Source organism: Coregonus clupeaformis, chromosome 21 (assembly GCF_020615455.1).
Source record: "Coregonus clupeaformis isolate EN_2021a chromosome 21, ASM2061545v1, whole genome shotgun sequence".
NCBI classification, from domain to species: Eukaryota; Metazoa; Chordata; class Actinopteri; order Salmoniformes; family Salmonidae; genus Coregonus; species Coregonus clupeaformis.
In genome coordinates this window covers 1,946,997-1,973,929 of record NC_059212.1, presented here as the reverse complement: position 1 = coordinate 1,973,929, position 26,933 = coordinate 1,946,997, and the positions used below count along the sequence as shown (strand labels likewise).

The following is a 26,933-nucleotide window of genomic DNA, read 5'->3' as shown; positions in this document are numbered from 1 at the left end:
AAAAATCACTTTAAAATGTAGGCTACCTGCGCAGTTTGATCCACCATAATAATTTCGCTTACTATAATGAATTTACTACTGGCTACTTTCACCCCTAATTTAGACAAGTTTCTGCTTATAATTTCTGACATTTGGTAGGTCATATTATAATTTCCGACATTTGGTAGGCCATTTGTTCGTCAACTATAGTTTGATACATGCAGCTTCTATTCTGTCACAATTTGTTGCCCCAGAAGACTAAATAAAGTAGAATGAACGCATTAGTAATCTAGTTAACACTGGTAAAGTTGTCTGTTTTGTTTAGGGACCTGGGAGAAAACGCATTAACTCCAAAACAGTGGAAAGATTGGTCCAGTGCAAAATGTCCGAATGTCATCAGTTTGACCGGTTTTAAGGAAATGAAAATCTGAAAAAACGATGAAACACTTATGGGTGCATATTTTGTGGTTGAAATACTTTATGCTTGCATAACAGTGTCAAAGATAAACATTACACGCGCAGTCGCATTTTCTCAAGAGATCATATTTATCCACTCCTGTCCCAGAGACAGAATTAACATTTGTTGTATCATTTCACTGCAAGAAATGCAAAATTCTACAGGAGTTCATATTATATTACGCTGCATGTGAGAGGTTCTAGGTTTACAGTCAGTGTCGATATGTCAGGTACTATTCCATTTATCCCATATACTTAAATGAGGATTATTCTGTTTATTCATGGTTACTCATGAGCAGGATATCAAAGGTGCACATACATAGCTTATCCCGAATATAGGGGTTGGTTGTTTAGCAACAAAACCTAAGTGTGGGCAACTATGTTTGTTTGTTGTATATTTATTCAACCCATCTTGTGTATTTCTTCCCTTACTTTCCAAGTGCATCTCTTCAACACAAACTCCAACACAGTGTTTTCATTGTTTGTCAATGCACATAAGTTTGATTTGATGTAAATTATTCATCCTCATTTATATTTTAGCATTAAACTGTTATCTACTTTCTCAAAACATACGTTGAATATGTAAAACAAATTATGAGACATTTGGTTACAATGAAAAATACTTTGTTGAAGAACCATTTTTATGAGTCCACAGGAGGGCGCACCGGGCTAAGCAATGAAAAGTTGAAAGGTAAGTCAACTTCTTTCAACCGGAAGGCTAGCCATCTATCTAGTAAACACTTCGGAGACGAGGTTGGTATGTCTCTTTTGAACAAAATTAAACGGATATATCTTGTAATTGAACAAAATAGTAAGGTGGCCAGTAACTTGGGACCGTATACCGATTATACGGGACGTATTCTTTTAGCTATACCGCTTATCAAAAACATAATAGTAGTATTTCCACCTGAAATGTCAAACATGCTAATTGCTAACCCGTTAGCAAAAAAAATGACGGCTTGATCACAGGATAACACTGTTGAAGGTAATACATTTCTTAAACGCTGTTGAATATGCCGATAATACAGTGTTCCACGCAGGCTATCTGGCCATTCAGAATCACAACACCCGGACTTCTGCCCCATTGAAGCGTGCGCATCATTTTCGTGACGTTATCAGCTAACTCATCTATTTGTGACGAGAAAACGCATTCACCAAGGCTGCTGTTAAAAACTTTTATTTTGAAAACTGAGTGTGGGGGTACAGGAAGTATCTCTTCTTCGCCCCTTTCCTATTGTTTGTAGCTTAGCCAGCTAGCAAGCTATTATCCCGATGGACGAACTCTTCGCACATCGTTATTTCCAAATCCTTAGTACCACCCAAATATTATGATACATTTTCAAGTGTCAATAAACGATTAGCTGTAACTACAGACTAGGCCTGAAAATGAGCAGAATATCCGGACCCATGTGGAATTCCAAGGCTTTGCACGAGCAGTTAGCGTCCATCATGGGGGCGTTGACCAAGGCAGCCGTGGCCGACATCTGTGAAGTCATGGATGAAGGTTATGCGATTTTGCAATTAGAAATATCAAGAAGCTACAAGGAAAACGAGGACCTCAAGAAGAAACTGCATTTGATTGAGTCTATAATTGCGCGAGGAATCGATGGGAAAGCGGGAACTCAAGCTGTTGTTACAGGAACAGTCCCACTTGATGAAGGTATCCATCCAAAGCAGTCGCAGCAGGAGGACACATGTCATAAAAGTAATGGGATAACAATAACGGCTGGAGATTGCTACTTTGTAGAAGAAGAAGAGGTCAGTTCCCATATTCAACTCTTTCAGAAGCTAGCTATATCCCCAATGTGTGTTGTTTATCCACTATTCGTAAATTCTAATTGAACAATAATACAGAATGGGATATTATTTACCAAATGTTTTGCATGCAATTATGATTGGTTGCAGTTACCCGATGTGGTACTTATCAAAGATGAGGACTCGGAGGACAGTGACAGACATGAGGAAGGTAAGTAGAGTGCAGATCTGTGGAGGTGTTCTAGTATGATTAAGTTATGTTGATCAGTTAATCTCTCGTGGACAGATGCTCATAACATAACTGGCATCTGATGCAATTACGCAATAGTTTATTTCTGTGTTTCCCAGTTTAATTCTGTGTTTCCCAGATTCATCAGTTATAGCAAAGACAGTACAGTATGAATATACTGTAAAACTTCAATTAATAGCCCTGGCATTTATTTACTTAAATGGATAAACAGCTTGGAAAATTCCAGAAAATGATGTCATGGCTTTAGAAGCTTCTGATAGGCTAATTGACATAATTTGAGTCAATTGGAGGTGTACCTGTGGATGTATTTCAAGGCCTACCTTCAAACGCAGTGCCTCTTTGCTTGACATCATGGAAAAATCAAAAGAAATCAGCCAAGACCTCAGAAAATAAATTATAGACGTCCACAAGTCTGGTTCATCCTTGGGAGCACATTCCAAATGCCTGAAGGTACCACGTTCATCTGTACAAACAATAGTACGCAAGTATAAACACCATGGGACCATGCAGCTGTCATACCGTTCAGGAAGGAGACGCGTTCTGTCTCCTAGAGATGAACGTACTTTGGTGCGAAAAGTGCAAATCAATCCCAGAACAACAGCGAAGGACCTTGTGAAGATGCTGGAGGAAACAGGTAGAAAAGTATCTATATCCACAGTAAAACGAGTCCTATATCAACATAACCTGAAAGGCCGCTCAGCAAGGAAGAAGCCACTGCTCCAAAACCTCCATAAAAAAACCAGACTACGGTTTGCAGCTGCACATGGGGACAAAGATTGTACTTTTTGGAGAAATGTCCTCTGGTCTGATGAAACAAAAATAGAACTGTTTGGCCATAATGACCATCGTTATGTTTGGAGGAAAAGAGGGGTGGCTTGCAAGCCGAAGAACACCATCACAACCGTGAAGCACGGGGGTGGAGGCATCATGCTGTGGGGGTGCTTTGCTGCAGGAGGGACTGGTGCTCTTCAGAAAATAGATGGCATCATGAGGAAGGAAAATGATGTGGATATATTGAAACAACATCTCAAGACATCAGTCAGGAAGTTAAAACTTGGTCGCAAATGGGTCTTCCAAATAGACAATGACCCCAAGCATACTTCCAAAGTTGTGGCAAAATGGCTTAAGGACAACAAAGTCAAGGTATTGGAGTAGCCATCACAAAGCCCTGACCTCAATCCTATAGAACATTTGTGGGCAGAACTGAAAAAGCGTGTGCACGCAAGGAGGCCTACAAACCTGACTCAGTTACACCAGCTCTGTCAGGAGGAATGGGCCAAAATTCACCCAACTTATTGTGGGAAGCTTGTGGAAGGCTACCCAAAACGTTTGACCCAAGGTAAACTATTTAAAGGCAATGCTACCAAATACTCATTGAGTGTATGTAAACTTCGGACCCACTGGGAATGTGATGACAGAAATTAAAGCTGAAATAAATAATTCTCTCTACTATTATTCTGACATTTCACATTCTTAAAATAAAGTGGTGATCCTAACTGACCTAAAACAGGGAAGTTTTACTAAGATTAATTGTCAGGAATTGTGAAAAACTGAGTTTAAATGTATTTGGCTAAGACCCAAGAGACAGATTCCAACATCTGTCAAATGTAATACTTCCCCCCAAAAAACAAATCCTCCTCCAAATATGGTATTTTACAGTTAATACCGTCAATGGCATGTAAACTTCCGACTTCAACTGTATATTAAAATGCCAGTATGCATTCTACAAACGGTGGAATAGGCAAAATATGATAACACAACTACTACTGATGGCAGTAGCTAACTACTGTAGCTAACTAGCCAGCTAACCTCTGTAGCTAGCAAGCAACGCCAAAGGGATTGCAAACGGGTTAGCATAACTCTAGTCAAACAATATTTTTTTTCTTCTAAATATTAGCTAGCTGGCTAGCAATTATGAGGCCAACAAACATAATCCTCACACGCTAGGAACGTATTTCCTCCAACGTTGTACAGTGAGGGTAAAAAGTATTTGATCCCCTGCTGATTTTGTACGTTTTCCCACTGACAAAGAAATGATCAGTCTATAATTGTAATGGTAGGTTTATTTGAACAGTGAGACAGAATAACAAAAATAATAATCCAGAAAAACACATGTCAAAAATGTTATAAATTGATTTGCATTTTAATGAGGGAAATAAGTATTTGACCCCCTCTCAATCAGAAAGATTTCTGGCTCCCAGGTGTCTTTTATATAGGTAACGAGCTGAGATTAGGAGCACACTCTTAAAGGGAGTGCTCCTAATCTCAGTTTGTTACCTGAATAAAAGACACCTGTCCACAAAAGCAATCAATCAATCAGATTCCAAACTCTCCACCATGGCCAAGACCAAAGAGCTCTCCAAGGATGTCAGGGACAAAATTGTAGACCAGACAAGGCTGGAATGGGCTACAAGACCATCGCCAAGCAGCTTGGTGAGAAGGTGACAACAGTTGGTGCGATTATTCGCAAATGGAAGAAACACAAAAGAACTGTCAATCTCCCTCGGCCTGGGGCTCCATGCAAGATCTCACCTCGTGGAGTTGCAATGATCATGAGAATGGTGAGGAATCGGCTCAAAACTACACGGGTAGATCTTGTCAATGATCTCAAGGCAGCTGGGACCATAGTCACCAAGAAAACAATTGGTAACACACTACGCCGTGAAGGACTGAAATCCTGCAGCGCCCGCAAGGTCCCCCTGCTCAAGAAAGTACATATACAGGGCCGTCTGAAGTTTGCCAATGAACATCTGAATGATTCAGAGGAGAACTGGGTGAAAGTGTTGTGGTCAGATGAGACCAAAATGGAGCTATTTTGCATCAACTCAACTCGCCGTGTTTGGAGGAGGAGGAATGCTGCCTATGACCCCAAGAACACCATCCCCACCGTCAAACATGGAGGTGGAAACATTATTCTTTGGGGGTGTTTTTCCTGCTAAGGGGACAGGACAACTTCCCCGCATCAAAGGGACGATGGACGGGGCCATGTACTGTCAAATCTTGGATGAGAACCTCCTTTCCTCAGCCAGGGCATTGAAAATGGGTCGTGGATGGGTATTCCAGCATGACAATGACCCAAAACACACGGCCAAGGCAACAAAGGAGTGGCTCAAGAAGAAGCACATTAAGGTCCTGGAGTGGCCGAGCCAGTCTCCAGACCTTAATCCCATAGAAAATCTGTGGAAGGAGCTGAAGGTTCGAGTTGCCAAACGTCAGCCTTGAAACCTTAATGACTTGGAGAAGATCTACAAAGAGGAGTGGGACAAAATCCCTCCTGAGATGTGTGCAAACCTGGTGGCCAACTACAAGAAACGTCTGACCTCTGTGATTGCCAACAAGGGTTTTGCCACCAAGTACGAAGTCATGTTTTGCAGAGGGGTCAAATACTTATTTCCCTCATTAAAATGAAAATCAATTTATAAAAAATTGTACATGCGTTTTTCTGTTTTCTGTCTTTGTCAGAAGGCATACGTACAAAATCAGCAGGGGATCAAATACTTTTTTCCCTCACTGTAATGAAAAGGTGCCTCTCAGTCCCAAAACACACGTTTTCTGGAGACTTGTGGGAGGAGTGCTGTTGATGTCGCCCACTGTACACTACCGGTCCAAAGTTTTAGAACACCTACTCTTTCAAGGGTTTTTCTTTATTTTTACTATTTTTTACATTGTAGAATAATAGTGAAGACATTGAAACTATGAAATAACACGTATGAAATCATGTAGTAACCAAAAAAGTGCTAAACAAATCAAAATATATTTTATATTTGAGATTCTTCAAATAGCCACCCTTTGCCTTGATGGCAGCTTTGCACACTCTTGGCATTCTCTCAACCAGCTACATGAGGTAGTCACCTGGAATGCGTTTCAATTAACAGGTGTGCCTTCTTAAATGTTAATTTGTGGAATTTATTTCCTCCTTAATGCGTTTGAGCCAATCAGTTGTGTTGTGACAAGGTAGGGGGGGGGATACAGAAGATAGCCCTATTTGGTAAAAGACCAAGTCCATATTATGGCAAGAACAGCTCAAGTAAGCAAAGCGAAACGACAGTCTATCATTACTTTAAGACATGAAGGTCAGTCAATACGGAACATTTCAGTGCAGTCGCAAAAACCATCAAGCGCTATGATGAAACTGGCTCTCATGAGGACCACCACTGGAATGAAAGACCCAGAATTACCTCTGCTGCAGAGGATAAGTTCATTAGAGTTGCCTGCCTCAGAAATTGCAGCCCAAGTAAATGCTTCACAGAGTTCAAGTAACAGACACATCTCAACATCAACTGTTCAGAGGAGACTGTGAATCAGGCCTTCATGGTCGAATTGCTGCAAAGAAACCACTACTAAAGGACACCAATAAGAAGAAGAGACTTGCTTGCGCCAAGAAACACAAGGAATGGATATTAGACCGGTGGAAATGTGTCCTTTGGTCTGGAGTCCAAATTTGAGATTTTTGGATCCAACCGCCTTGTCTTTGTGAGACGCGGTGTGGGTGAACGGATTATCTCTGCATGTATATTTCCCACCGTAAAGCATGGAGGAGGAGGTGTTATGGTGTGGGGGTGCTTTGCTGGTGACACTGTCTGTGATTTATTTAGAATTCAAGGCACACTTAACCAGAATGGCTATCACAGCATTCTGCAGCAATATGCCATCCCATCTGGTTTGGGCTTAGTCGGACTATCATTTTGTTTTTCAACAGGACAATGACCCAACACACCTCCAGGCTGTGTAAGGGCTATTTGACCAAGAAGGGGAGTGATTGAGTGCTGCATCAGATTACCTGACCTCCACAATCCCCCGACCTCAACCAAATTGAGATGGTTTGGGATGAGTCGGTCCGCAGAGTGAAGGAAAAGCAGCCAGCAAGTGCTCAGCATACGTGGGAACTCCTTCAAGACTGTTGGAAAAGCATTCCAGGTGAAGCTGGTTGAGAGAATGCCAAGCGTGTGCAAAGCTGTCATCAAGGCAAAGGGTGGCTATTTGAAGAATCTCAAATATATAATATATTTTGATTTGTTTAATACTTTTTTGGTTACTACATGATTCCATATGCGTTATTTCATAGTTTTGATGTCTTCACTATTATTCTACAATGTAGAAAATAGTAAAAATAAAGAAAAACCCTTGAATGATACTTTTTTTGGTTACTACATGATTCCATATGCGTTATTTCATAGTTTTGATGTCTTCACTATTATTCTACAATGTAGAAAATAGTAAAAATAAAGAAAAACCCTTGAATGAGTAGGTGTTCTAAAACATTTGACCGGTAGTGTATGCGCTTTCGTTAGCCTGATTGCGTCCAGGCTGAGGAGAAATCCGCACACGATGCATCCCTGACCACGTTCTGAAGAGGTCAGCCATATCTGAACACAATCAGACCTAAAAGCGACTTTTGAGTGTAGACCCGTCTTTTGAATGTGATCTTCGTAAATGTGATCTTTATAGCAGAAGTCGCATGTAAGTGTCGAGTGTAGACACGAGAGATAATTTTGAGGAGATGGGGAAACATCAGAATCGGATTGCGTGATGATTAGCTTAGCAACCAAGGATGCAGCATGACAACGTGAATGCGATTGGTCGACAGTCAGTTGGGTGGGGTGTTTCTCCATTCATTGCCAATGGGATTCCTATCTCCTCCTTTATGTAATATCTCTGTTTCTTACACACACAGCGCATTTCGACATGGTACTTGAAGGAGAAACGGAGGTGAATAATTTGGTAGACTGTTTAGATTGAGCACATCTAAGTGAAATCTATACTCTGTCATGACGATATACACGGATGGATGTGTTCTAGACAAGTATACCCATACTATCTATTGGCTGATTTGGCGATCTGGACTGCAGCTAATTGTTTTAAAAGCGTTATGAAATGTGTGTAATCCCCTATTTCCAGTGACAAGAATTATATAGCTATGATGCGTTCGTACACGATTTCCTGATTTTTCACAGGCAGGCCACTTAGAAGTTAAATCATGAGGAAAATGTGTATTTTACCCACTGATAAAAAAACAGTCTTTCATTAAATTGACATTATTTCTGGGTGTAGATTAACCCTTTAAATCACTGAACACAACAGGGGCTTATTAGAGACAGGCTTCTATTAGAGACAGGCTTCTATTTCCTTAATGCCTACAGCTTTTGCTCATTTATATAGTTAAGTGTTTAATTCCAACATTCACTGCCAGCATTTTAATACATTTCTTCATTTCCTGCACTAATGTGTTATCATTTACAGTGGGGAAAAAAAGTATTTAGTCAGCCACCAATTGTGCAATTTCTCCCACTTAAAAAGATGAGAGAGGCCTGTCATTTTCATCATAGGTACACGTCAACTATGACAGACAAAATGAGAAAAATAAATCCAGAAAATCACATTGTAGGATTTTTAATGAATTTATTTGCAAATTATGGTGGAAAATAAGTATTTGGTCAATAACAAAAGTTTCTCAATACTTTGTTATATACGCTTTGTTGGCAATGACACAGGTCAAACGTTTTCTGTAAGTCTTCACAAGGTTTTCACACACTGTTGCTGGTATTTTGGCCCATTCCTCCATGCAGATCTCCTCTAGAGCAGTGATGTTTTGGGGCTGTCGCTGGGCAACACGGACTTTCAACTCCCTCCAAAGATTTTCTATGGGGTTGAGATCTGGAGACTGGCAAGGCCACTCCAGGACCTTGAAATGCTTCTTACGAAGCCACTCCTTCGTTGCCCGGGCGGTGTGTTTGTGTTTCTTCTTCAATGCCCTTGCTGATGGAAGGAGGTTTTCACTCAAAATCTCACGATACATGGCCCCATTCATTCTTTCCTTTACACGGATCAGTCGTCCTGGTCCATTTGCAGAAAAACAGCCCCAAAGCATGATGTTTCCACCCCCATGCTTCACAGTAGGTATGGTGTTCTTTGGATGCAACTCAGCATTCTTTGTCCTCCAATCACGACGAGTTGAGTTTTTACCAAAAAGTTCTATTTTGGTTTCATCTGACCATATGACATTCTCCCAATCCTCTTCTGGATCATCCAAATGCACTCTAGCAAACTTCAGACAGGCCTGGACATGTACTGGCTTAAGCAGGGGGACACGTCTGGCACTGCAGGATTTGAGTTCCTGGCGGCGTAGTGTGTTACTGATGGTAGGCTTTGTTACTTTGGTCCCAGCTCTCTGCAGGTCATTCACTAGGTCCCCCGTGTGGTTCTGGGATTTTTGCTCACCGTTCTTGTGATCATTTTGACCCCACGGGGTGAGATCTTGCGTGGAGCCCCAGATCGAGGGAGATTATCAGTGGTCAGTATGTCTTCCATTTCCTAATAATTGCTCCCACAGTTGATTTCTTCAAACCAAGCTGCTTACCTATTGCAGATTCAGTCTTCCCAGCCTGGTGCAGGTCTACAATTTTGTTTCTGGTGTCCTTTGACAGCTCTTTGGTCTTGGCCATAGTGGAGTTTGGAGTGTGACTGTTTGAGGTTGTGGATAACAAGTTCAAACAGGTGCCATTAATACAGGTAACGAGTGGAGGACAGAGGAGCCTCTTAAAGAAGAAGTTACAGGTCTGTGAGAGCCAGAAATCTTGCTTGTTTGTAGGTGACCAAATACCTATTTTCCACCATAATTTGCAAATAAATTCATTAAAAATCCTACAATGTGATTTTCTGGAAAAAAAATTCTCAATTTCTCTGTCATAGTTGACGTGTACCTATGATGAAATGTACAGGCCTCTCATCTTTTTAAGTGGGAGAACTTGCACAATTGGTGGCTGACTAAATACTTTTCCCCCCCACTGTACACACTGTCACATTTCTTTTGTTTTAGTATGCCGCTATTTCTGAGAAAAAAAAATACTTCCTTGACAGAATAATTATTCTCCTCTTTGACTATACATTTCCGGCAGTTCCAATTTTCGCCACTAGAGGGGACGATCGGTCGGTTTCTGATGGTCTGTACTCCCGAAGTTGTTTACTGTTTTTGTGCTTGCCAGTTAGCTAGCAGTTCACAGCTGTTAGCAACCAATGGCTAGCAGTTTCTTACTGGCGCTAAAATTGATGATTGCCATAATTGTTTTTTGTCATTACTGAATTATTTAATGTAACAAATCAAACATTAAACCTCGTAAACATTTCATGGTAATTCATTGTAACCGCGTAAACAATTAATTTAGATCCGTCTTTTATTTGCTGAAATGTGTGCCATTTGCCCGTGTATTAAAAGGGATAGGCGGCTAGTTGACACTGCGTTTAAATTGAAGTTTTACGGTAGGCAGAATCTGCTTCTCCAATAGAAATCCCAGATTACACTTGTAGTCGATGTCATGGCAACGTTGACTAGCTAAACTCATGCACAGAAACACGTAATCTGGTCTAAGGGTGTGAACATTTAAATGTTCACACCCTTAAGGTTAAGAAAGATCCCTAACCGAAAAATGTTTTTTTCCAAACATAATTAAAATCACAGTGCAGTTATCACAAAACATTATTTTCCGTGTTATAGCCTAACTAGACTATATGGCTATAATAGCCTGGGAAATAATGTTTGTGTAATTTAAATAAAACCAGAGAGGAAGAGGCTAACATATGGAATTGTTTTAAGATGGTCATACCAAGGATCATTTAGCTATTTGATTTAGAATTTTCGGTATAATTTTTTTATTTTTTATGAAACACTGAATTTGGCCTTACTGCTATTAGCCCATAGAAACACATTGAATAACAGCTTCATACATGGATAAACAGTCTAAAAACATTTGTTCTGAAGTGTCTGTCCTATATCTGAGCGATATAAGAAGGTCAGGAAAGGATTTGTATTTTTTGACATGTATTTAGCCCCTTATTTTAGGCACTAAACTATCTCCATATATACAGTGCATTCGTATTCAGACCCCTTTACTTTTTCCAAATTTTGTTACGTTACAGCCTTGTTCTAACATGGATTAAAGTGTTCTTTTCCCCCCTCATCAATCTACAGACAATACCCCATAGTTACAAAGCAAAAACAGGTTTTTAGAAATTGTTGCTAATAAAAAACTGAAATATCACATTTACATAAGTATTCAGACCATTTACTCAGTACTTTGTTGAAGCACATTTGGCAGCGATTACAGCCTCGAGTCTTCTTGGGTATGATGCTACAAACTTGGCAAACCTTTTATTTGGGGAGTTTCTCCTCATTCTTCTCTTCAGATCCTCTCAAGCTCTGTCAGGATGGATGGGGAGCATCGCTGCACAGCTATTTTCAGGTCTCTCCAGAGATGTTCAATCAGGTTCAAGTCTGGGCTCTGGCTGGGCCACTCAAGGACCTTCAGAGACTTGTCCCGAAGCCACTCCAGCATTGTCTTGGCTATGTGCTGAGGGTCGTTGTCCTGTTGGAAGGTGAACCTTCGCCCCAGTCTGAGGCCCTGAGCGCTCTGGAGCAGGTTTTCATCAAGGATCTCTCTGTATTTTGCTCCGTTCATATTTGCCTGGATCCTGACTAGTCTCTCAGTCCCTGCCGCTGAAAAACATTCCCACAGGATGATGCTGCCACCACCATGCTTCACCGTAGGGATGGTGCCAGGTTTCCTCCAGACGTGACGCTTGGCATTCAGGCCAAAGAGTTCAATCTTGGTTTCATCAGACCAGAGAATCTTGTTTCTCATGGTCTGAGAGTCCATTATGTGCCTTTTGGCAAACTCCAAGCGGGCTGTCATGTGTCTTTTACTGAGGAGTGGCTTCCGTCTGGCCACTACCATAAAGGCCTGATTGGTGGAGTGCTGCAGAGATGGTTGTCCTTCTGGAAGGTTCTCCCATCTCCACAGAGGAACTCTGAAGCTCTGTCAGAGTGACCATCGGGTTCTTGGTCACCTCCCTGACCAATGCCATTCTCCCCCGATTGCTCAGTTTGGCTGGGCGGCCAGCTCTAGGAAGAGTCTTGGTGGGTCCACTGTGTTCTTGGGGACATTTTTTGGTACCCTTCCCCAGATCTGTGCCTCGATACAATCCTGTCTCAGACCTCTATGGACAATTCTTTCAACCTCATGGCTTGGGTTTTGCTCTGTTCTCCATCATCCACCTCAGACTGGGGCAAATGTTCACCTTCCAAAAAGACAACAACCCTAAGCACAAGACAACGCAGGAGTGGCTTCGGGACAAATCTCTGAATGTCCTTGAGTGGCCCAACCAGAGCCCGGACTTGAACCCGATCGAACATCTCTGGAGAGACCTGAAACTAGCTGTGCAGCGATGTCCTCATGGGGTAGTGTGTGTAGATTTGATGAGGGGAAAAAAACTATTTAATCAATTTTAATATACAGTGAGGGGAAAAAAGTATTTGATCCCCTGCTGATTTTGCACGTTTGCCCACTGACAAAGACATGATCAGTCTATAATTTTAATGGTAGGTTTATTTGAACAGTGAGAGACAGAATAACAAACAAAAAAATCCAAAACAAAACGCATGTACAAAAAAAAAAATTAAAAAAAAAGTATTTGACTCCTCTGCAAAACATGACTTAGTACTTGGTGGCAAAACCCTTGTTGGCAATCAGAGGTCAGACGTTTCTTGTAGTTGGCCACCAGGTTTGCACACATCTCAGGAGGGATTTTGCTCCACTCCTCTTTGCAGAGGTCTTTAAGGTTTCGAGGCTGACGTTTGGCAACTCGAACCTTCAGCTCCCTCCACAGATTTTCTACGGGATTAAGGTCTGGAGACTGGCTAGGCCACTCCAGGACCTTAATGTGCTTCTTCTTGAGCCACTCCTTTGTTGCTTTGGCCGTGTGTTTTGGGTCATTGTCATGCTGGAATACCCATCCACGACCCATTTTCAATGCCCTGGCTGAGGAAAGGAGGTTCTCACCCAAGATTTGACGGTACATGGCCTCGTCCATCGTCCCTTTGATGCGGTGAAGTTGTCCTGTCCCCTTAGCAGGAAAAACACCCCCAAAGCATAATGTTTCCACCTCCATGTTTGACGGTGGGGATGGTGTTTTTGGGGTCATAGGCAGCATTCCTCCTCCTCCAAACACGGCGAGTTGAGTTGATGCCAAAGAGCTCGATTTTGGTCTCATCTGACCACAACACTTTCACCCAGTTCTCCTCTGAATCATTGATGTTCATTGGCAAACTTCAGACGGCCCTGTATATGTGCTTTCTTGAGCAGGGGGACCTTGCGGGCACTGCAGGATTTCAGTCCTTCACGGCGTAGTGTGTTACCAATTGTTTTCTTGGTGACTATGGTCCCAGCTGCCTTGAGATCATTGACAAGATCCACCCGTGTAGTTCTGAGCTGATTCCTCACCGTTCTTATGATCATTGTAACTCCACGAGGTGACATCTTGCATGGAGCCCCAGGCCGAGGGAGATTGACAGTTAGTTTGTGTTTCTTCCATTTGCGAATAATCGCACCAACTGTTGTCACCTTCTCACCAAGCTGCTTGGCGATGGTCTTGTAGCCCATTCCAGCCTTTTGTAGGTCTACAATCTTGTCCCTGACATCCTTGGAGAGCTCTTTGGTCTTGGTCATGGTGGAGAGTTTGGAATCTGATTGATTGATTGCTTCGGTGGACAGGTGTCTTTTATACAGGTAAGCTCGTTACCTGTATAAAAGACACCTGGGAGCCAGAAATCTTTCTGATTGATAGGGGGTCAAATACTTATTTCCCTCATTAAAATGCAAATATTTTTGACATGCGTTGTTCTGGATTCTTTTGTTGTTATTCTGTCTCTCACTGTTCAAATAAACCTACCATTAAAATTATAGACTGATAATTTCTTTGTCAGTGGGCAAACGTACAAAATCAGCAGGGGATCTAATACTTTTTTCCCTCACTGTAAGGCTGTAACGTAACAAAATGTGGAAAAAGTCAAGGGGTCTGAATACTTCCCGAATGTTCTGTATATATGGAGTGCCTAAAATACATGTAAAAAAAATACAAAGGTATGTGGACACCCCTTGAAATTAGTGGATTCGGCTGTTTCAGCCACACCGTGAATCACGCTTTCATGGTCGAAATGCTGCAAAGAGACCAATACTAAAGGACACCAATAAGAAGAAGAGACTTGCTTGGGCCAAGAAACACGAGCAATGGACATTAGGCTGGTGGAAATCTGTCCTTTGGTCTGATGAGTCCAAATTTGAGATTTTGGGTTCCAACCGCCGTGTCTTTGTGAGACGCAGAGTAGGTGAACGGATGATCTCCGCCAGTGTGGTTCCCACAGTGAAGCATGGAGGGGGAGGTGTGATGGTGTGGGGGTGCTTTGCTGGTGACACTGTCTGTGATTTATTTAGAATTCAGGGCACACTTAACCAGCGTGGCTACCACAGCATTCTGCAGCGATACGCCATCCCATCTGGTTTGCGCTTAGTGGGACTATCATTTGTTTTTCAAGAGGACAATGACCCAAAACACACCTCCAGGCTGTGTAAGGGCAATTTGACCAAGGAGGAGAGTGATGGAGTGCTGCATCAGATGACCTGGCCTCAACAATCACCCGACCTCAACCCAATTGAGATGGTTTGGGCTGAGTTGGCTGCTTTTCCTTCACTCAGTGGTCCAACAGGTGCTCAGCATATGTGGGAACTCCATCTAGACTGTTGGAAAGGCATTCCTCATGAAGCTGGTTGAGAGAATGCCAAGAGTGTGCAAAGCTGTCATCAAGGCAAAGGGTGGCTACTTTGAAGAATCTAAAATCTAAAATATATTTTGATTTGTTTAACACTTTTTTGGTTACTACATGATTCCATATGTGTTATTTCATAGTTTTGATGTCTTTACTATTATTCTACAATGTAGGAAATAGTCAAAAATAAAGACAAACCCTTGAATGAGTATGTGTGTCCAAACCTTTGACTGGTACTGTGTACTGAACAAAAATATAAACGCAACATGTAAAGTGTTGGTCCCATGTTTCATGAGCGGAAATAAAAGATCCCAGAAATTTTCCATACGCACAAAAAGCTTATTTCTCTTATTTTTTGCACAAATTTGTTTAACGCCCCTGTTAGTGACCATTTCTCCTTTGCCAAGATAATCCATCCACCTGACAGGTGTGGCATATCAAGAAGCTGATTAAACAGCAAGATCATTACTCAGGTGCACCTTGTGCTGTGGACAATATAAGGCCACTCTAAAATGTGCAGTTTTGTCACACACACAATACCACAGATGTCTCAAGTTTTGAGGGAGTGTGCAATTGGCATGCTGACTGCAGGAATGTCCACCAGAGCTGTTGCCAGAGAATGTAATGTTTGTTTCTCTACTATAAGCTGCCTCCAACGTCGTTTTAGAGAATTTGGCAATGCGTCCAACCGGCCTCAGAACCGCAGACCACGTGTAACCACACCTGCCCAGGACCTCCACATCCGGCTTCTTCACCTGCCGGATTGTCTGATGGCTTACTTCTGTCTGTAATAAAGCCCTTTTGTGTGGAAAAACTCATTTTCATTGACTGGGCATGGCTCCCCAGTGGGTGGGCCTGGCGCCCAAGTGGGTGGGCCTATGCCCTCCCAGGCCCACCCATGGCTACACCCTTGCCCAGTCGTGAAATCCATAGATTAGGGCCTAATACATTTATTTCAATTGACTGATTTCCGTATATGAACTGTAACTCAGTAAAATCTTTGAAATTGTTGCATTTATTTTTGTTCGCGAGAGAGAGAGAGAGAGAGAAGGTGATGACATATTTGTGCACTCAGATTCAGATAGTGGCATCAAATGAGGTAATCATAACCCCCTACTACTGGTATATGTCCCATAAAACCATTCAGAAAGTTAGCTCCCACCATGCAGTTCTACACTATGTAGTTCTTAATCTTTAACACAATGGTTTTGTTTGATATTTTCCTCCAGGTGTTAATGTGTCATCCGTGGGAGGAGATGGTGTGGCTCCCCATACATCCCCCAATGCAATAAAGGAAGGGGACAGTCCAGCACAGTTCAGGAGCAAGAAGATGGACTGGCAAGAGAATGAAGATAACAGTATCTTCCAGGGTGAGCAAAGGAAAGAGACATCGAAGCACACTCTCAAACGCCCTGCATCTAGATTAAGTATCGGGAAACGGATGATATTGGGCTCTCAATACACACTGCATGAAACCCCCAATCAGCCTGGTTCCTCTGGTCACCTAGGGATGGAAACAGCAGAGCTGGTTTGCTCCTATGCCTCAGGAACAGACTCTGATGTGCTTGTGGTCCACCCAGAGCCTCCACTTGTTCCCACTGTATCAGCTGTCACCTTTAACAGTCAAGTAGGGACTCACAGCGATAGGAGGGATATCGACATGATTGACTCTCAGCCTATCGAATTAGAGATGGATATGTGCTCTGCGTGGACCAAACAGGCTAAGCCAGAGATGACCTTCTCTCCGCTCCAACGAAACCTCGAAAATATCTCAGGCGTGAGTCCCGCTCACTGTCAACTGACACAGGGAATGAACACAGCATCGAATTTTGATGGACCCGACATGATGAGTTTTGCCATGTATGAGAAACAGTCTAACCATCCCCAATGGAGCGAGGTCCAAGGGAGCGCTGACAGCAGGGAGAAGCGTTTTGTTTGCCCTTTCTGTCACAAGTGTCTGATGACGTCTCAGAACCTCGAGGTGCACATGAGGATTCACACAGGAGAAAGACCATTCAGTTGTGCCCAGTGCGGGAAGAGGTTCACCCAGTCAGCCCATCTGAAAACGCACCAGAGTGTACACACAGGAGAACGGCCGTTTGCGTGTACACTTTGTGGGAAAAGTTTCATAGTGAAATACAGTCTCACGTTACACCTGAAGAAACACCACCCCAATGTGAGGCCTTTGTGAAGTTGAAACAAGTGACGTGCATGAGAGTGCAATCCTAACCATTTACTGTCCCAAAGCATACAAATCAATGGGAAACGGAATAAAATTGATTAGATCACTATTACAAGTTTTATCTATTTATTTAGGTATTAGAACATTTAATTTTCCTAGATTTGAATTTATTTAAATGTATGTGGGTACATCTTGCCATTCTAAATAAACTAAAATGGCAGCATAATGACAGAAATGTTACAATTATGATTACACTGTATACTAAGAACAATTGAAGACCACAACGAATCAGTATATCAACAGAATTGTTTTCATCAACAGCCTGTTAAAATTAACAATGGCAAGTAAATCAATGCGTTAATTTGTAGACTAGAGAGAAGTTGGAGCCGTTAATCAGCTGTCAATGCATGGGAATGTTTCCTGGGGAATGTAAATGCTTGTTTTCACTTTAGTGTCATTTTCAATTTATTTCCACATTTAGCCACACCGATGTTAGGTTTAAGATTCTTTTTTTAAAAAATGTTTTGACTTTGAAAACATGTAAGAAATGTGACCATTTCATGTTCCATTAGGATATTGTTGTGTGTAGGTCAATCCACATAATTAAATAGAACAGTATTATATTGTATCTCTTGATGACAATTGTGTTTAGATGTTGTTTGGATCCAAGGTGTTGTTGAAATAAATGGCGATAATCATCTTTATCTCGATGCTTGCATCTCCATATCTCTGTATCCTCTATTCTAAAATGTAGAGAGAGACTCCGACATATCATATGCATAATAACCTAAATGTACTATCAGTTCTAATTCCATTTCTATGGATAGTTTATTATTCTAATAACCATTTTCAGACTGTAGTGTATGTCTGTAGTCCATGGTGGACAGGCGCGTGCGCAGTGTATGCAATGATTTCCAAAAAGCAACTGCATTGGCGAAGAATTTTGAAACGTGGTTGGCGTAATACTGTCACACAGTCTTGCCGTGCGGAAGGCTTCGTCATTTACAGTAGGTTGGAGCCTCTGTCACAACTGTTATTGTTCTGACAATAGAAACCCTATAACAACATCAACTGACTCATAGACAAATGCTGTTTGCCTGTGATTAGGTTAGAAAATAGTTTGAGGGTCCCGGTTATAACAAGATGTCAGTCCTTTTGCCGGCCACAATGTCGACTTCTGTTCCTTTTCACAAACAGCTCACCTCCATTATGGAGGTCTTGGTAAACACCGCTGTGGCAGAAATATGCAAACGTGTGGGCAATGGATACGCCATTTTACACTAGGAATGAACTCGAAGTCAAAAAGTAAACACATTTTTGAGGGAGAGGATACAAATCACGGAGAAGCGTAATGTGCAAGGACATGGAAAGAAGTCCGTAGCGCACAAACACACCATCAGAAATCACCTCGATCCCAGTGAGACTAGTCATCAACTCAGGTAACCTGGCTGTTTACAATTAGCCTACAATGATTTAACCAAGGTATTGATACCACCACTATTTTACTAGCCACTGTAGTCAATTCTATAGTTTTCATGGGTTTTCTCCTCAATTCTGTAATGCCACATAAAGCTAAACACCAGGTCAATATTTTACTCCTTGTGTTTTTAGAGGCTGATGACTACAGGAGTCCAGTTGGCAAAGAGTTGATTCACTTTTGTGGCGATGGGGAGCATCCAAGCAAAGAAGAGGAAGATCCTGTAAAACAGTATTGTCTATAGTATATGAGCAAAGCTAGGAAGATGACTAAAAACGTGACAAAATGTAAAATATCTCTTATCTTGGAAATGTTAAATACGATTTCAGGCACCCTAGTTAAAAATGCAGTACTGGTATGAAAATAGTCTGTTCTTCCCAATGTGTTATTACATTATTATAATTTTTACATAATTGGAGTTACATGCTCTTCTTGATATGGTATTGAAAGATTTTAAGAAAGGATTAATCTGGTTCCCTACAGTCTATGGTGAAGGTAAGCATGAGTGCATCCAAATTAAAGAGTTAAGACTGGAGAACACCGCAAGCCTACAGGATAAAAAGGGAGAGTAAGTGCAATGGAGGCCTATAATGAAATGTCAAATGCCAGTCAAATGAAATGGATGGTTTATCTATACTAGAAAATACCAACCCCATCTTAGAATGATTTCTCCGAAAGTCAAGAAAAGGCAATTATCCACTATTTCACTGTTAAGTGATGTTTAATAAATTATTTCCCCCTCTATAGGCAGTTTTGAATCAGGTGCTGATGAAGACAAAAGGGCTGTGATTGGACACTCAGACCAACGTCTCTCTGAGGACTATGATTCGCACATCAACGTAGACCTAGAGAGGGAGAGCACGATCCCGAAGCTTCAGCAAACTAACGTTGCACACTGCGTACGGAAGCAGGGATACTCAGACTTGTGGACACCAAGTACTGAAACAGCCAAAAGCATTCCTTACCCCAGGATACTTCAACTGGTGACTATCCGGGAGAATAAAGAAAAAGGAGTACTCTGAAACAGATTCTGAGGATCCAGCTTGCTTTTATGCTGCGAAAATGAGCCCCACTCGTGTCACAGCTCACCCAAAGCAACAACAACATACTTCCATAGCTGAAGAAAGCACTTTGTTCGCTGTTGAATCTCACAATGCTTGATTCTGAACCCTATGAAGAAAAATATAAATCTAGCAGTAATGATTATTATGATAATGATGCTAGTAATGATTTGCATCCACAAAACCTGTAAATCAGGCCAAGAAACACGAGCAATGGACATTAGACCGGTGGAAATCTGTCCTTTGGTCTGATGAGTCCAAATTTTAGATTTTGGGTTCCAAATGCTGTGTCTTTGTGAGACGCAGAGTAGGTGAACGGATGATCTCCGCATGTGTGGTTCCCACCGTGAAGCATGGAGGAGGAGGTGTGATGGTGTGGGGGTGCTTTGCTGGTGACACTGTCTGTGATTTATTTAGAATTCAAGGCACACTTAACCAGCATGGCTACCACAGCATTCTGCAGTGATACGCCATCCCATCTGGTTTGCGCTTAGTGGGACCATCATTTGTTTTTCAACAGGACAATGACCCAACACTCCTCCAGGCTGTGTAAGGGCTATTTGACCAAGAAGGAGAGTGATGGAGTGCTGCATCAATGACCTGGCCTCCACAATCCCCCGACCTCAACCCAATTGAGATGGTTTGGGATGAGTTGGACAGCAGAGTGAAGGAAAAGCAGCTAACAAGTGCTCAGCATACAGTGGGGGAAAAAAGTATTTAGTCAGCCACCAATTGTGCAAGTTCTCCCACTTAAAAAGATGAGAGAGGCCTGTAATTTTCATCATAGGTACACGTCAACTATGACAGACAAATTGAGGAAAAAAAATCCAGAAATCACATTGTAGGATTTTTAATGAATTTATTTGCAAATTATGGTGGAAAATAAGTAATTAGAGAATCTTCTTCAAGACTGTTGGAAAAGCATTCCAGGTGAAGCTGGTTGAGAGAATGCCAAGAGTTTGCAAAGCTGTCATGGAAGCAAAGGGTGACAACTTTGAAGAATCTCAAATATAAAATATATTTTGATTTGTTTAACACTTTTTTTGGTTACTACATGATTCCATATGTGTTATTTCATAGTTGTGATGTCTTCACTATAATTCTGCAATGTAGAAAATAGTAAAAATAAAGAAAAACCCTTGAATGAGTAGGTGTGTCCCAAACTTTTGACTGGTACTGTATGTAATACATTTTGGCATATATTGCTAAATGTATTTGAAATGTATCTGAAAATGCGTTCATAAATGTATATGAATATGTATTTTATACATTTAATGCTGCAAAGAAATGAAATGTGTGTTATAGATCTGTCATTCTCATTGAAAGCAAGTCTAAGAAGCGGTAGATATGTTCTATGGGCATATCTACCGCTTGTAGTCCCCTGTAGCTCAGTTGGTAGAGCATGGCGTTTGCAACGCCAGGGTTGTGGGTTCGTTTCCCACGGGGGGCCAGTATGAAAATGTATGCACTCACTAACTGTAAGTCGCTCTGGATAAGAGCGTCTGCTAAATGACTAAAATGTAAATGTGCGCTATATCTATGCTTCCCATTCTCGATTTCTTCATAGAGCATCTTTAAGAATACATTTCAAATACATTTTGAAATACATTGTAGAATATATGTTAGAATAGATTCTTAAATGCATGTGTAAGAAATATATTTTCCATTAAAATATAAGGCAAAATAACACAAATTGGACAAATCAGATATTTTTGTCCAAATACTTTTTTTATTGTACTTTACAATGTATTTTATTTATTATGCAAATTCCAAAAAACACAAAATAATAAAAAAATTATAAACGGAATATAAAGTGTTCTAGCTATGGCATGTTCCAGGTTGACTGTTTACAGCATAATAATATCACATTATTGGCGAAAAAAATTCTGCCTCAGAAAATCTATTCCTCTTCCGGTTGGATCTGTCTGACATCAGTCTGACATTGTTACAATTTATAGGCAAGCAATATAATTTCCTACCTTGACGGGTGTGACATTGTATCGCTGTGAAATCATAATACGACTAACAGTCTTATGCATGTGCCAGGTGCCCGTTGAATGGCACGTGTTGTCTTCAACAAAATTCACAATCTGATAAAGAAACAATAAGCCGCCAAATACAGCATAGCCTAACAGTCATTCCGTGTCTATAGCAAAGGTACAATCCTGAAAAAAATTCTGCCGCAGACAATCTATTCCTCTTCTGGTTGGATCTACAAAAGAGAAAAAAAGGTTAATCTGTAGACTACTTCCAGGATGTAAGGATATAGATATGTTGTGTTGTAATAACTAACCATTAACTTATGCTTTAATTAACTTACCATGGTTTTCGATTGAAATAGGAGCTCTGCAATTAATTGCAATCCCCAGCTGCCCCTTTGTCACAACTTCCTCAGGGTCACCACTGCAGATTAATATAATCAAATGTATTTAAATTATACCTATCAGCACTCTACCAGAGGGAGTTATACCAACTTTCTCTACCATAAGCCGCCTCCAACGTCATTTTAGAGAATTTGACAGTACGTCTAACCGGCCTCACAACCGCAGACCACGTGTAATCATGCCAGCCCAGGACCTCCACATCCGGCTTCTTCAAATCAAATTTCATTGGTCACATACACATATTTAGCAGATGTTATTGCGGGTGTAGCGAAATGCTTGTTCACCTGCGGGATCGTCTGTAACCAGTCACCCGGACAGCTGAAGAAACTGTGGGTTTACACAACCAAATAATTTCTGCCCAAACTGTCAGGTATATATGGCTTATTCATCACAAACCATTTGATGTTGCCAATTATTTTAGTGATTACTTCATTGGCAAAGTGGGCAAACATAGGCAGGAACAACAATTAATGCATAAAAAAACCAAATAATGAAAGAAAAGCATTGTAAGTTAGAATTTTTTTGTTAGGTTGGGAGAGGTGACAAACCTGGCATTGACAACTTAGATGGAAAGCTACTGAGGATGGTATCTGACTCTATAGCCACTCCAATCTGTCATATCTTTAATCTGAGCCTAGAAGAAAGTGTTTGTCCTCATCCCTGGAGGGAAGCCAAAGTCATGCCGCTACCCAAGAGTGGTAAAGTGACCTTTACTGGTTCTAACAGCAGACCTATCAGCTTACTGCCAGCTCTTAGCAAACTGTTGGAGAAAAAAATGGTGTTTGACCAAATACAATGCTATTTCTCTGTAAACAAATTAACAACAGACTTTCAGCATGCTTATAGAGAACGGCACTCAACATGTATTAACACAAATGACTGATGATTGGTTGAAATAAATTGATAATAAGAAGACTGTACTGTTAGATTTCAGTGCAGCCTTTGATATTATTGACCATAACCTATTGTTGAGAAAACGTATGTGTTACGACTTTTCAACCTCTGCCATATCGTGGATTCAGAGCTATCTATCTAATAGAACTCAAAGGGTTTTCTTTAATGGTAGATTCTCTAATTTCAAACATGTAAAGTGTGGTGTACCACAGGGCAGCCCTCTAGGCCCTCTACTCTTTTCTATTTTGACCAATGACCTGCCACTGGCATTAAACAAAGCATGTGTGTCCATGTATGCTGATGATTCAACCATATACGCGTCAGCAACCACAGCTAATGAAGTCTTTTCACACTCCCCATGTCCAAACAAATTCAGTATTATACAGAGCCATGTTAATGTTTTTAATTTATGTAAATTGTAAAGTATTTTGTCTGTAATGTCTTTTTTGTTATGTGTTATGTGTCGCCATTGGCATCAGCTAATGGGGATCCTAATAAATCAAATGAAATATGTCAGGCCTATTGGGCCAACATCAATGATAGCCTATTGTTTACATAATAGAACTAACAGATTTTTTGTGTATAAATACTTTGCTACAATGACACACTTAGCTAGCTACCCACCTCGTTCCTTTCTATTAGCATGTGCACGTAGTACACCATCATGCTTTTGGGATACATGTCTTTTCAGATTCCACAATGATTCTTTAGTTGTGTACAATACAGAGTGCGCAGCTGAACATTGTATGCTGGAAAACACTCGGTTTGTTATTGTTGATTAAAACAAAAACGCTATTAATAAATACGAATACAGAACTTTTTTTTGCGTGGATTCCACGATGCAGTAAGCTTTTAACAGCTAGGACTGCTATTTCTTGTCCCGGAATCCCAATTAAGAGACAGGTTGAAGCCTGCTTGACAGAGATGCTAAGCTGCTAGCCATCAAGCTAACGAAGTTGGTACCAGATGAGTTTTGCAATGGAGCCATCTTTGTCTGTAGAACTAAAATAACGGTTCCAGCGCTGTAGGAGCTGTATCTATTACGCTTAGTTTCAGGACAAACCGGATCACTCGGAGTTCCAATGCGGCAATTGTTTACTTGCCGAGGATTATAGGCTTGAGGTGGCTTCCTTGATCATGCAGGTCGCCAGCCTACGTAAGACACTGGGGAAAACGCAGAGTGGAATGTTTACATTTTCGACGCCAGTGGCTGGACGGTGTTCGCGCTTGTTGGATGCATCTCCGCCTTGTCGTTTGTCGTTATCCAACTGGCCGGTGTTGCCCGCAGCATGAGGAGAAAGGCAATCAATGATGGTCATGTCATGAGCCGTGGAAGCCGAAGATAGCGACCTCCCGCAAAGCAATCTACACTCCCAATGAGTGGCCCGGAGTGGATACAAACAACGAATAGTTTCGCCGTCCTGGAGCCTGATCTTCCTACACCTTCGTCGCTGGGGGTGCCTGTGTCTGCGGCCGCAGTGCCTACTACTACGATTTCAAAGTCGACGTCGGCAACCTTCCGTCCCTGCTCTGGATCGAGCGGGGCTTCTCCGTCTGTCGGAGGCATGCATCCTGTGAAGTGTGGGAGTGGCCGAATTTACTCGTCCTTCTCGCCAGCTGTGATTTTGGGCAGCTCCATGGTAAGAAATGTGACTGTTCCTGGTGCAAAAACAATGTCCTATCCCGGAGCGCGAGTAAATGACATTACTAAGCTGCTCCCGAATGTACTACGCCAGGACATGGAAATCGATTCTATCGTAGTCCATGTGGGTTTTAATGACATTATGAAGGGCAGCTCTGAACAGTTGAAACGGGATTTTAAAGAGCTGATTGACGCTCTGCTAGACACTTACAAAAAACCCATCATATCTGGCCCTGTGCCCTCTCTGAATCGTGGCATTGAACGCTTTAGCAGGATTCTTGCTCTTCACAACTGGCTACGGGTGTAACTTTTATTGACAATTTCGATACCTTTTGGAAACAAAACATGTTTTATAAGAAGGATGGGATCCACCCAAATCATTTGGGTTCCTGGATCCTTTCACAGCATTATAAGACTGCGTTGACTTAGCAATGACCCAAGCCCAGCTCAGCTAATCCCTACCATTGTGATGCTGAGTTGTCAAAATGCTTCAGCAAATGTGCATTACATCAGGGGCGTCGATAGTCACAATATAAGTAACCTAATTTATGTACCTCTAACTACCCTGAATGCCACTGCTGATCCTACAGATATTATGTGCAGTAATCTTGTGCCTAATAACCAGATGTATACTGTTAGCACTGAGCCGGTGAGCCCGAGGAGGCAGTCCACTGTGTGCAGCTCACCATGCACTAACATAAAGAACATGAGCACATCTACTGCTGCTAAGCTTCCCAGTAAAGCAATAAAAACAAGTAAGCATCCCAGAAGAAAAGTGCTCAAAATAGCCCACGTTAACATATGTAGCTTAAGAAACAAGGTTCATGAAATCAATAATTTGCTAGTTACAGATGACATTCATATTCTGACTATCTCTGAAACTCACTTAGATAATACCTTTGATGATACAGTGGTAGCAATACAAGGTTATAACATTTACAGAAAAGATAGAAATGCCAATGATGGAGGTGTTGCTGTTTATATTTAGAACATTCCTGTGAAGATTAGAGAGGATCTCATGTTAAATACTGTTGAAGTAATATGGCTACAGGTTCATCTGCCTCACCTAAAGCCAATTCTGGTGGGAAGCTGCTATAGACCACCAAGTGCTAACAGTCAGTATCTGGATAATGTGTGAAATGCTTGATAATGTATGTGATATCAATAGAGAGGTATACTTTCTGGGTGATTTAAATATTGACTGGCTTTCATCAGGCTGCCCACTCAAGAGAAAGCTTCAAACTGTAACCAGTGCCTGCAACCTGGTTCAGGTTATCAGTCAACCTACCAGGGTAGTTACAAACAGCACAGGAATTAAATCATCAACATGTATTGATCATGTCTTTACTAATGCTGCAGATATTTGTTTGACAGCAGTATCCAAATCCATTGGATGTAGTGATCACAATATAGTAGCCATATCTAGGAAAACCAAAGTTCCAAAGGCTGGGCCTAATATTGGGTATAAGAGGTCATCCAATAAGTTTTGTAGTGATTCCTATGTTGTTGATAAAGAATATATGTTGGTCCGTGGTGTGTAAGGAGGAGCAAACAGACACTGCACTTGACACATTTATGAAATTGCTTATTCCAGTTACTAATAAGCATGCACCCATTTAAGAAAATTAATGTAAAAACTGTTAAATCCCCGTGGATTGATGAGGAATTGAAAAATTGTATGGTTGAGAGGGATGAGGCAGAAGGAATGGCAAATAAGTCTGGCTGCACAACCGATTGGCAAACATATTGCAAATTGAGAAATCATGTGACTAAACTGAATAAAAAGAAGAATAAACTACAATATGAAACAAAGATAAATGACATAAAGAATGATAGTAAAAAGCTTTGGAGCATCTTAAATTATATTTTGGGAAAAAAGGCAAACTCAGCTCCATCATTCATTGATTCAGATGGCTCATTCATCACAAAACCAAGTGATATTGCCAACTACTTTAATGATTTTTTCATTGCCAAGATTTGCAAACTTAGGCATGACATACCAGCAACATCCAAGTATATCTGACCAAATTATGAAATACAAACTTCCACAAGTCAGTGTGGAAGAGGTGAAAAAATTATCAACAATGACAAGCCACCGGGGTCTGACAACTCAGATGGAAAATTACTGAGGATAATAGCGGAACATATTGCCACTCCTATTTGCCATATTTTCAATTTAAGCCTACTAGAATGTGTGTGCCCCCAGGCTTGGAGGGAAGCAAAAGTCATTCCGCTACCTAAGAATAGTAAAGCCCCCT

General features: G+C 41.3%; 1 protein-coding gene across 1 annotated transcript; it reads left to right on the top strand.

The window, feature by feature from the left end:
- Nucleotides 1–1,160: 1,160 nt before the first annotated feature.
- On the top strand, nt 1,161–17,921 carry LOC121534878 (zinc finger protein 614). The gene is made up of 3 exons (XM_041841486.1): nt 1,161–2,193; nt 2,341–2,401; nt 16,265–17,921. Exons 1-3 carry the CDS (start codon nt 1,822–1,824, stop codon nt 17,224–17,226), a joined length of 1,395 nt encoding a protein of 464 aa, XP_041697420.1. The 5' UTR covers nt 1,161–1,821; the 3' UTR covers nt 17,227–17,921.
- The last annotated feature ends 9,012 nt before the right edge of the window (nt 17,922–26,933 follow it).

Coding starts and splice junctions, on each gene's coding strand:
- LOC121534878 (XM_041841486.1), top strand. CDS start 1,822: ATGAGCAGAATATCCGGACCCATGTGGAATTCCAAGGCTTTGCACGAG. Junction 2,194..2,340: donor ACTTTGTAGAAGAAGAAGAG/GTCAGTTCCCAT, acceptor GATTGGTTGCAG/TTACCCGATGTGGTACTTAT. Junction 2,402..16,264: donor CAGTGACAGACATGAGGAAG/GTAAGTAGAGTG, acceptor ATTTTCCTCCAG/GTGTTAATGTGTCATCCGTG.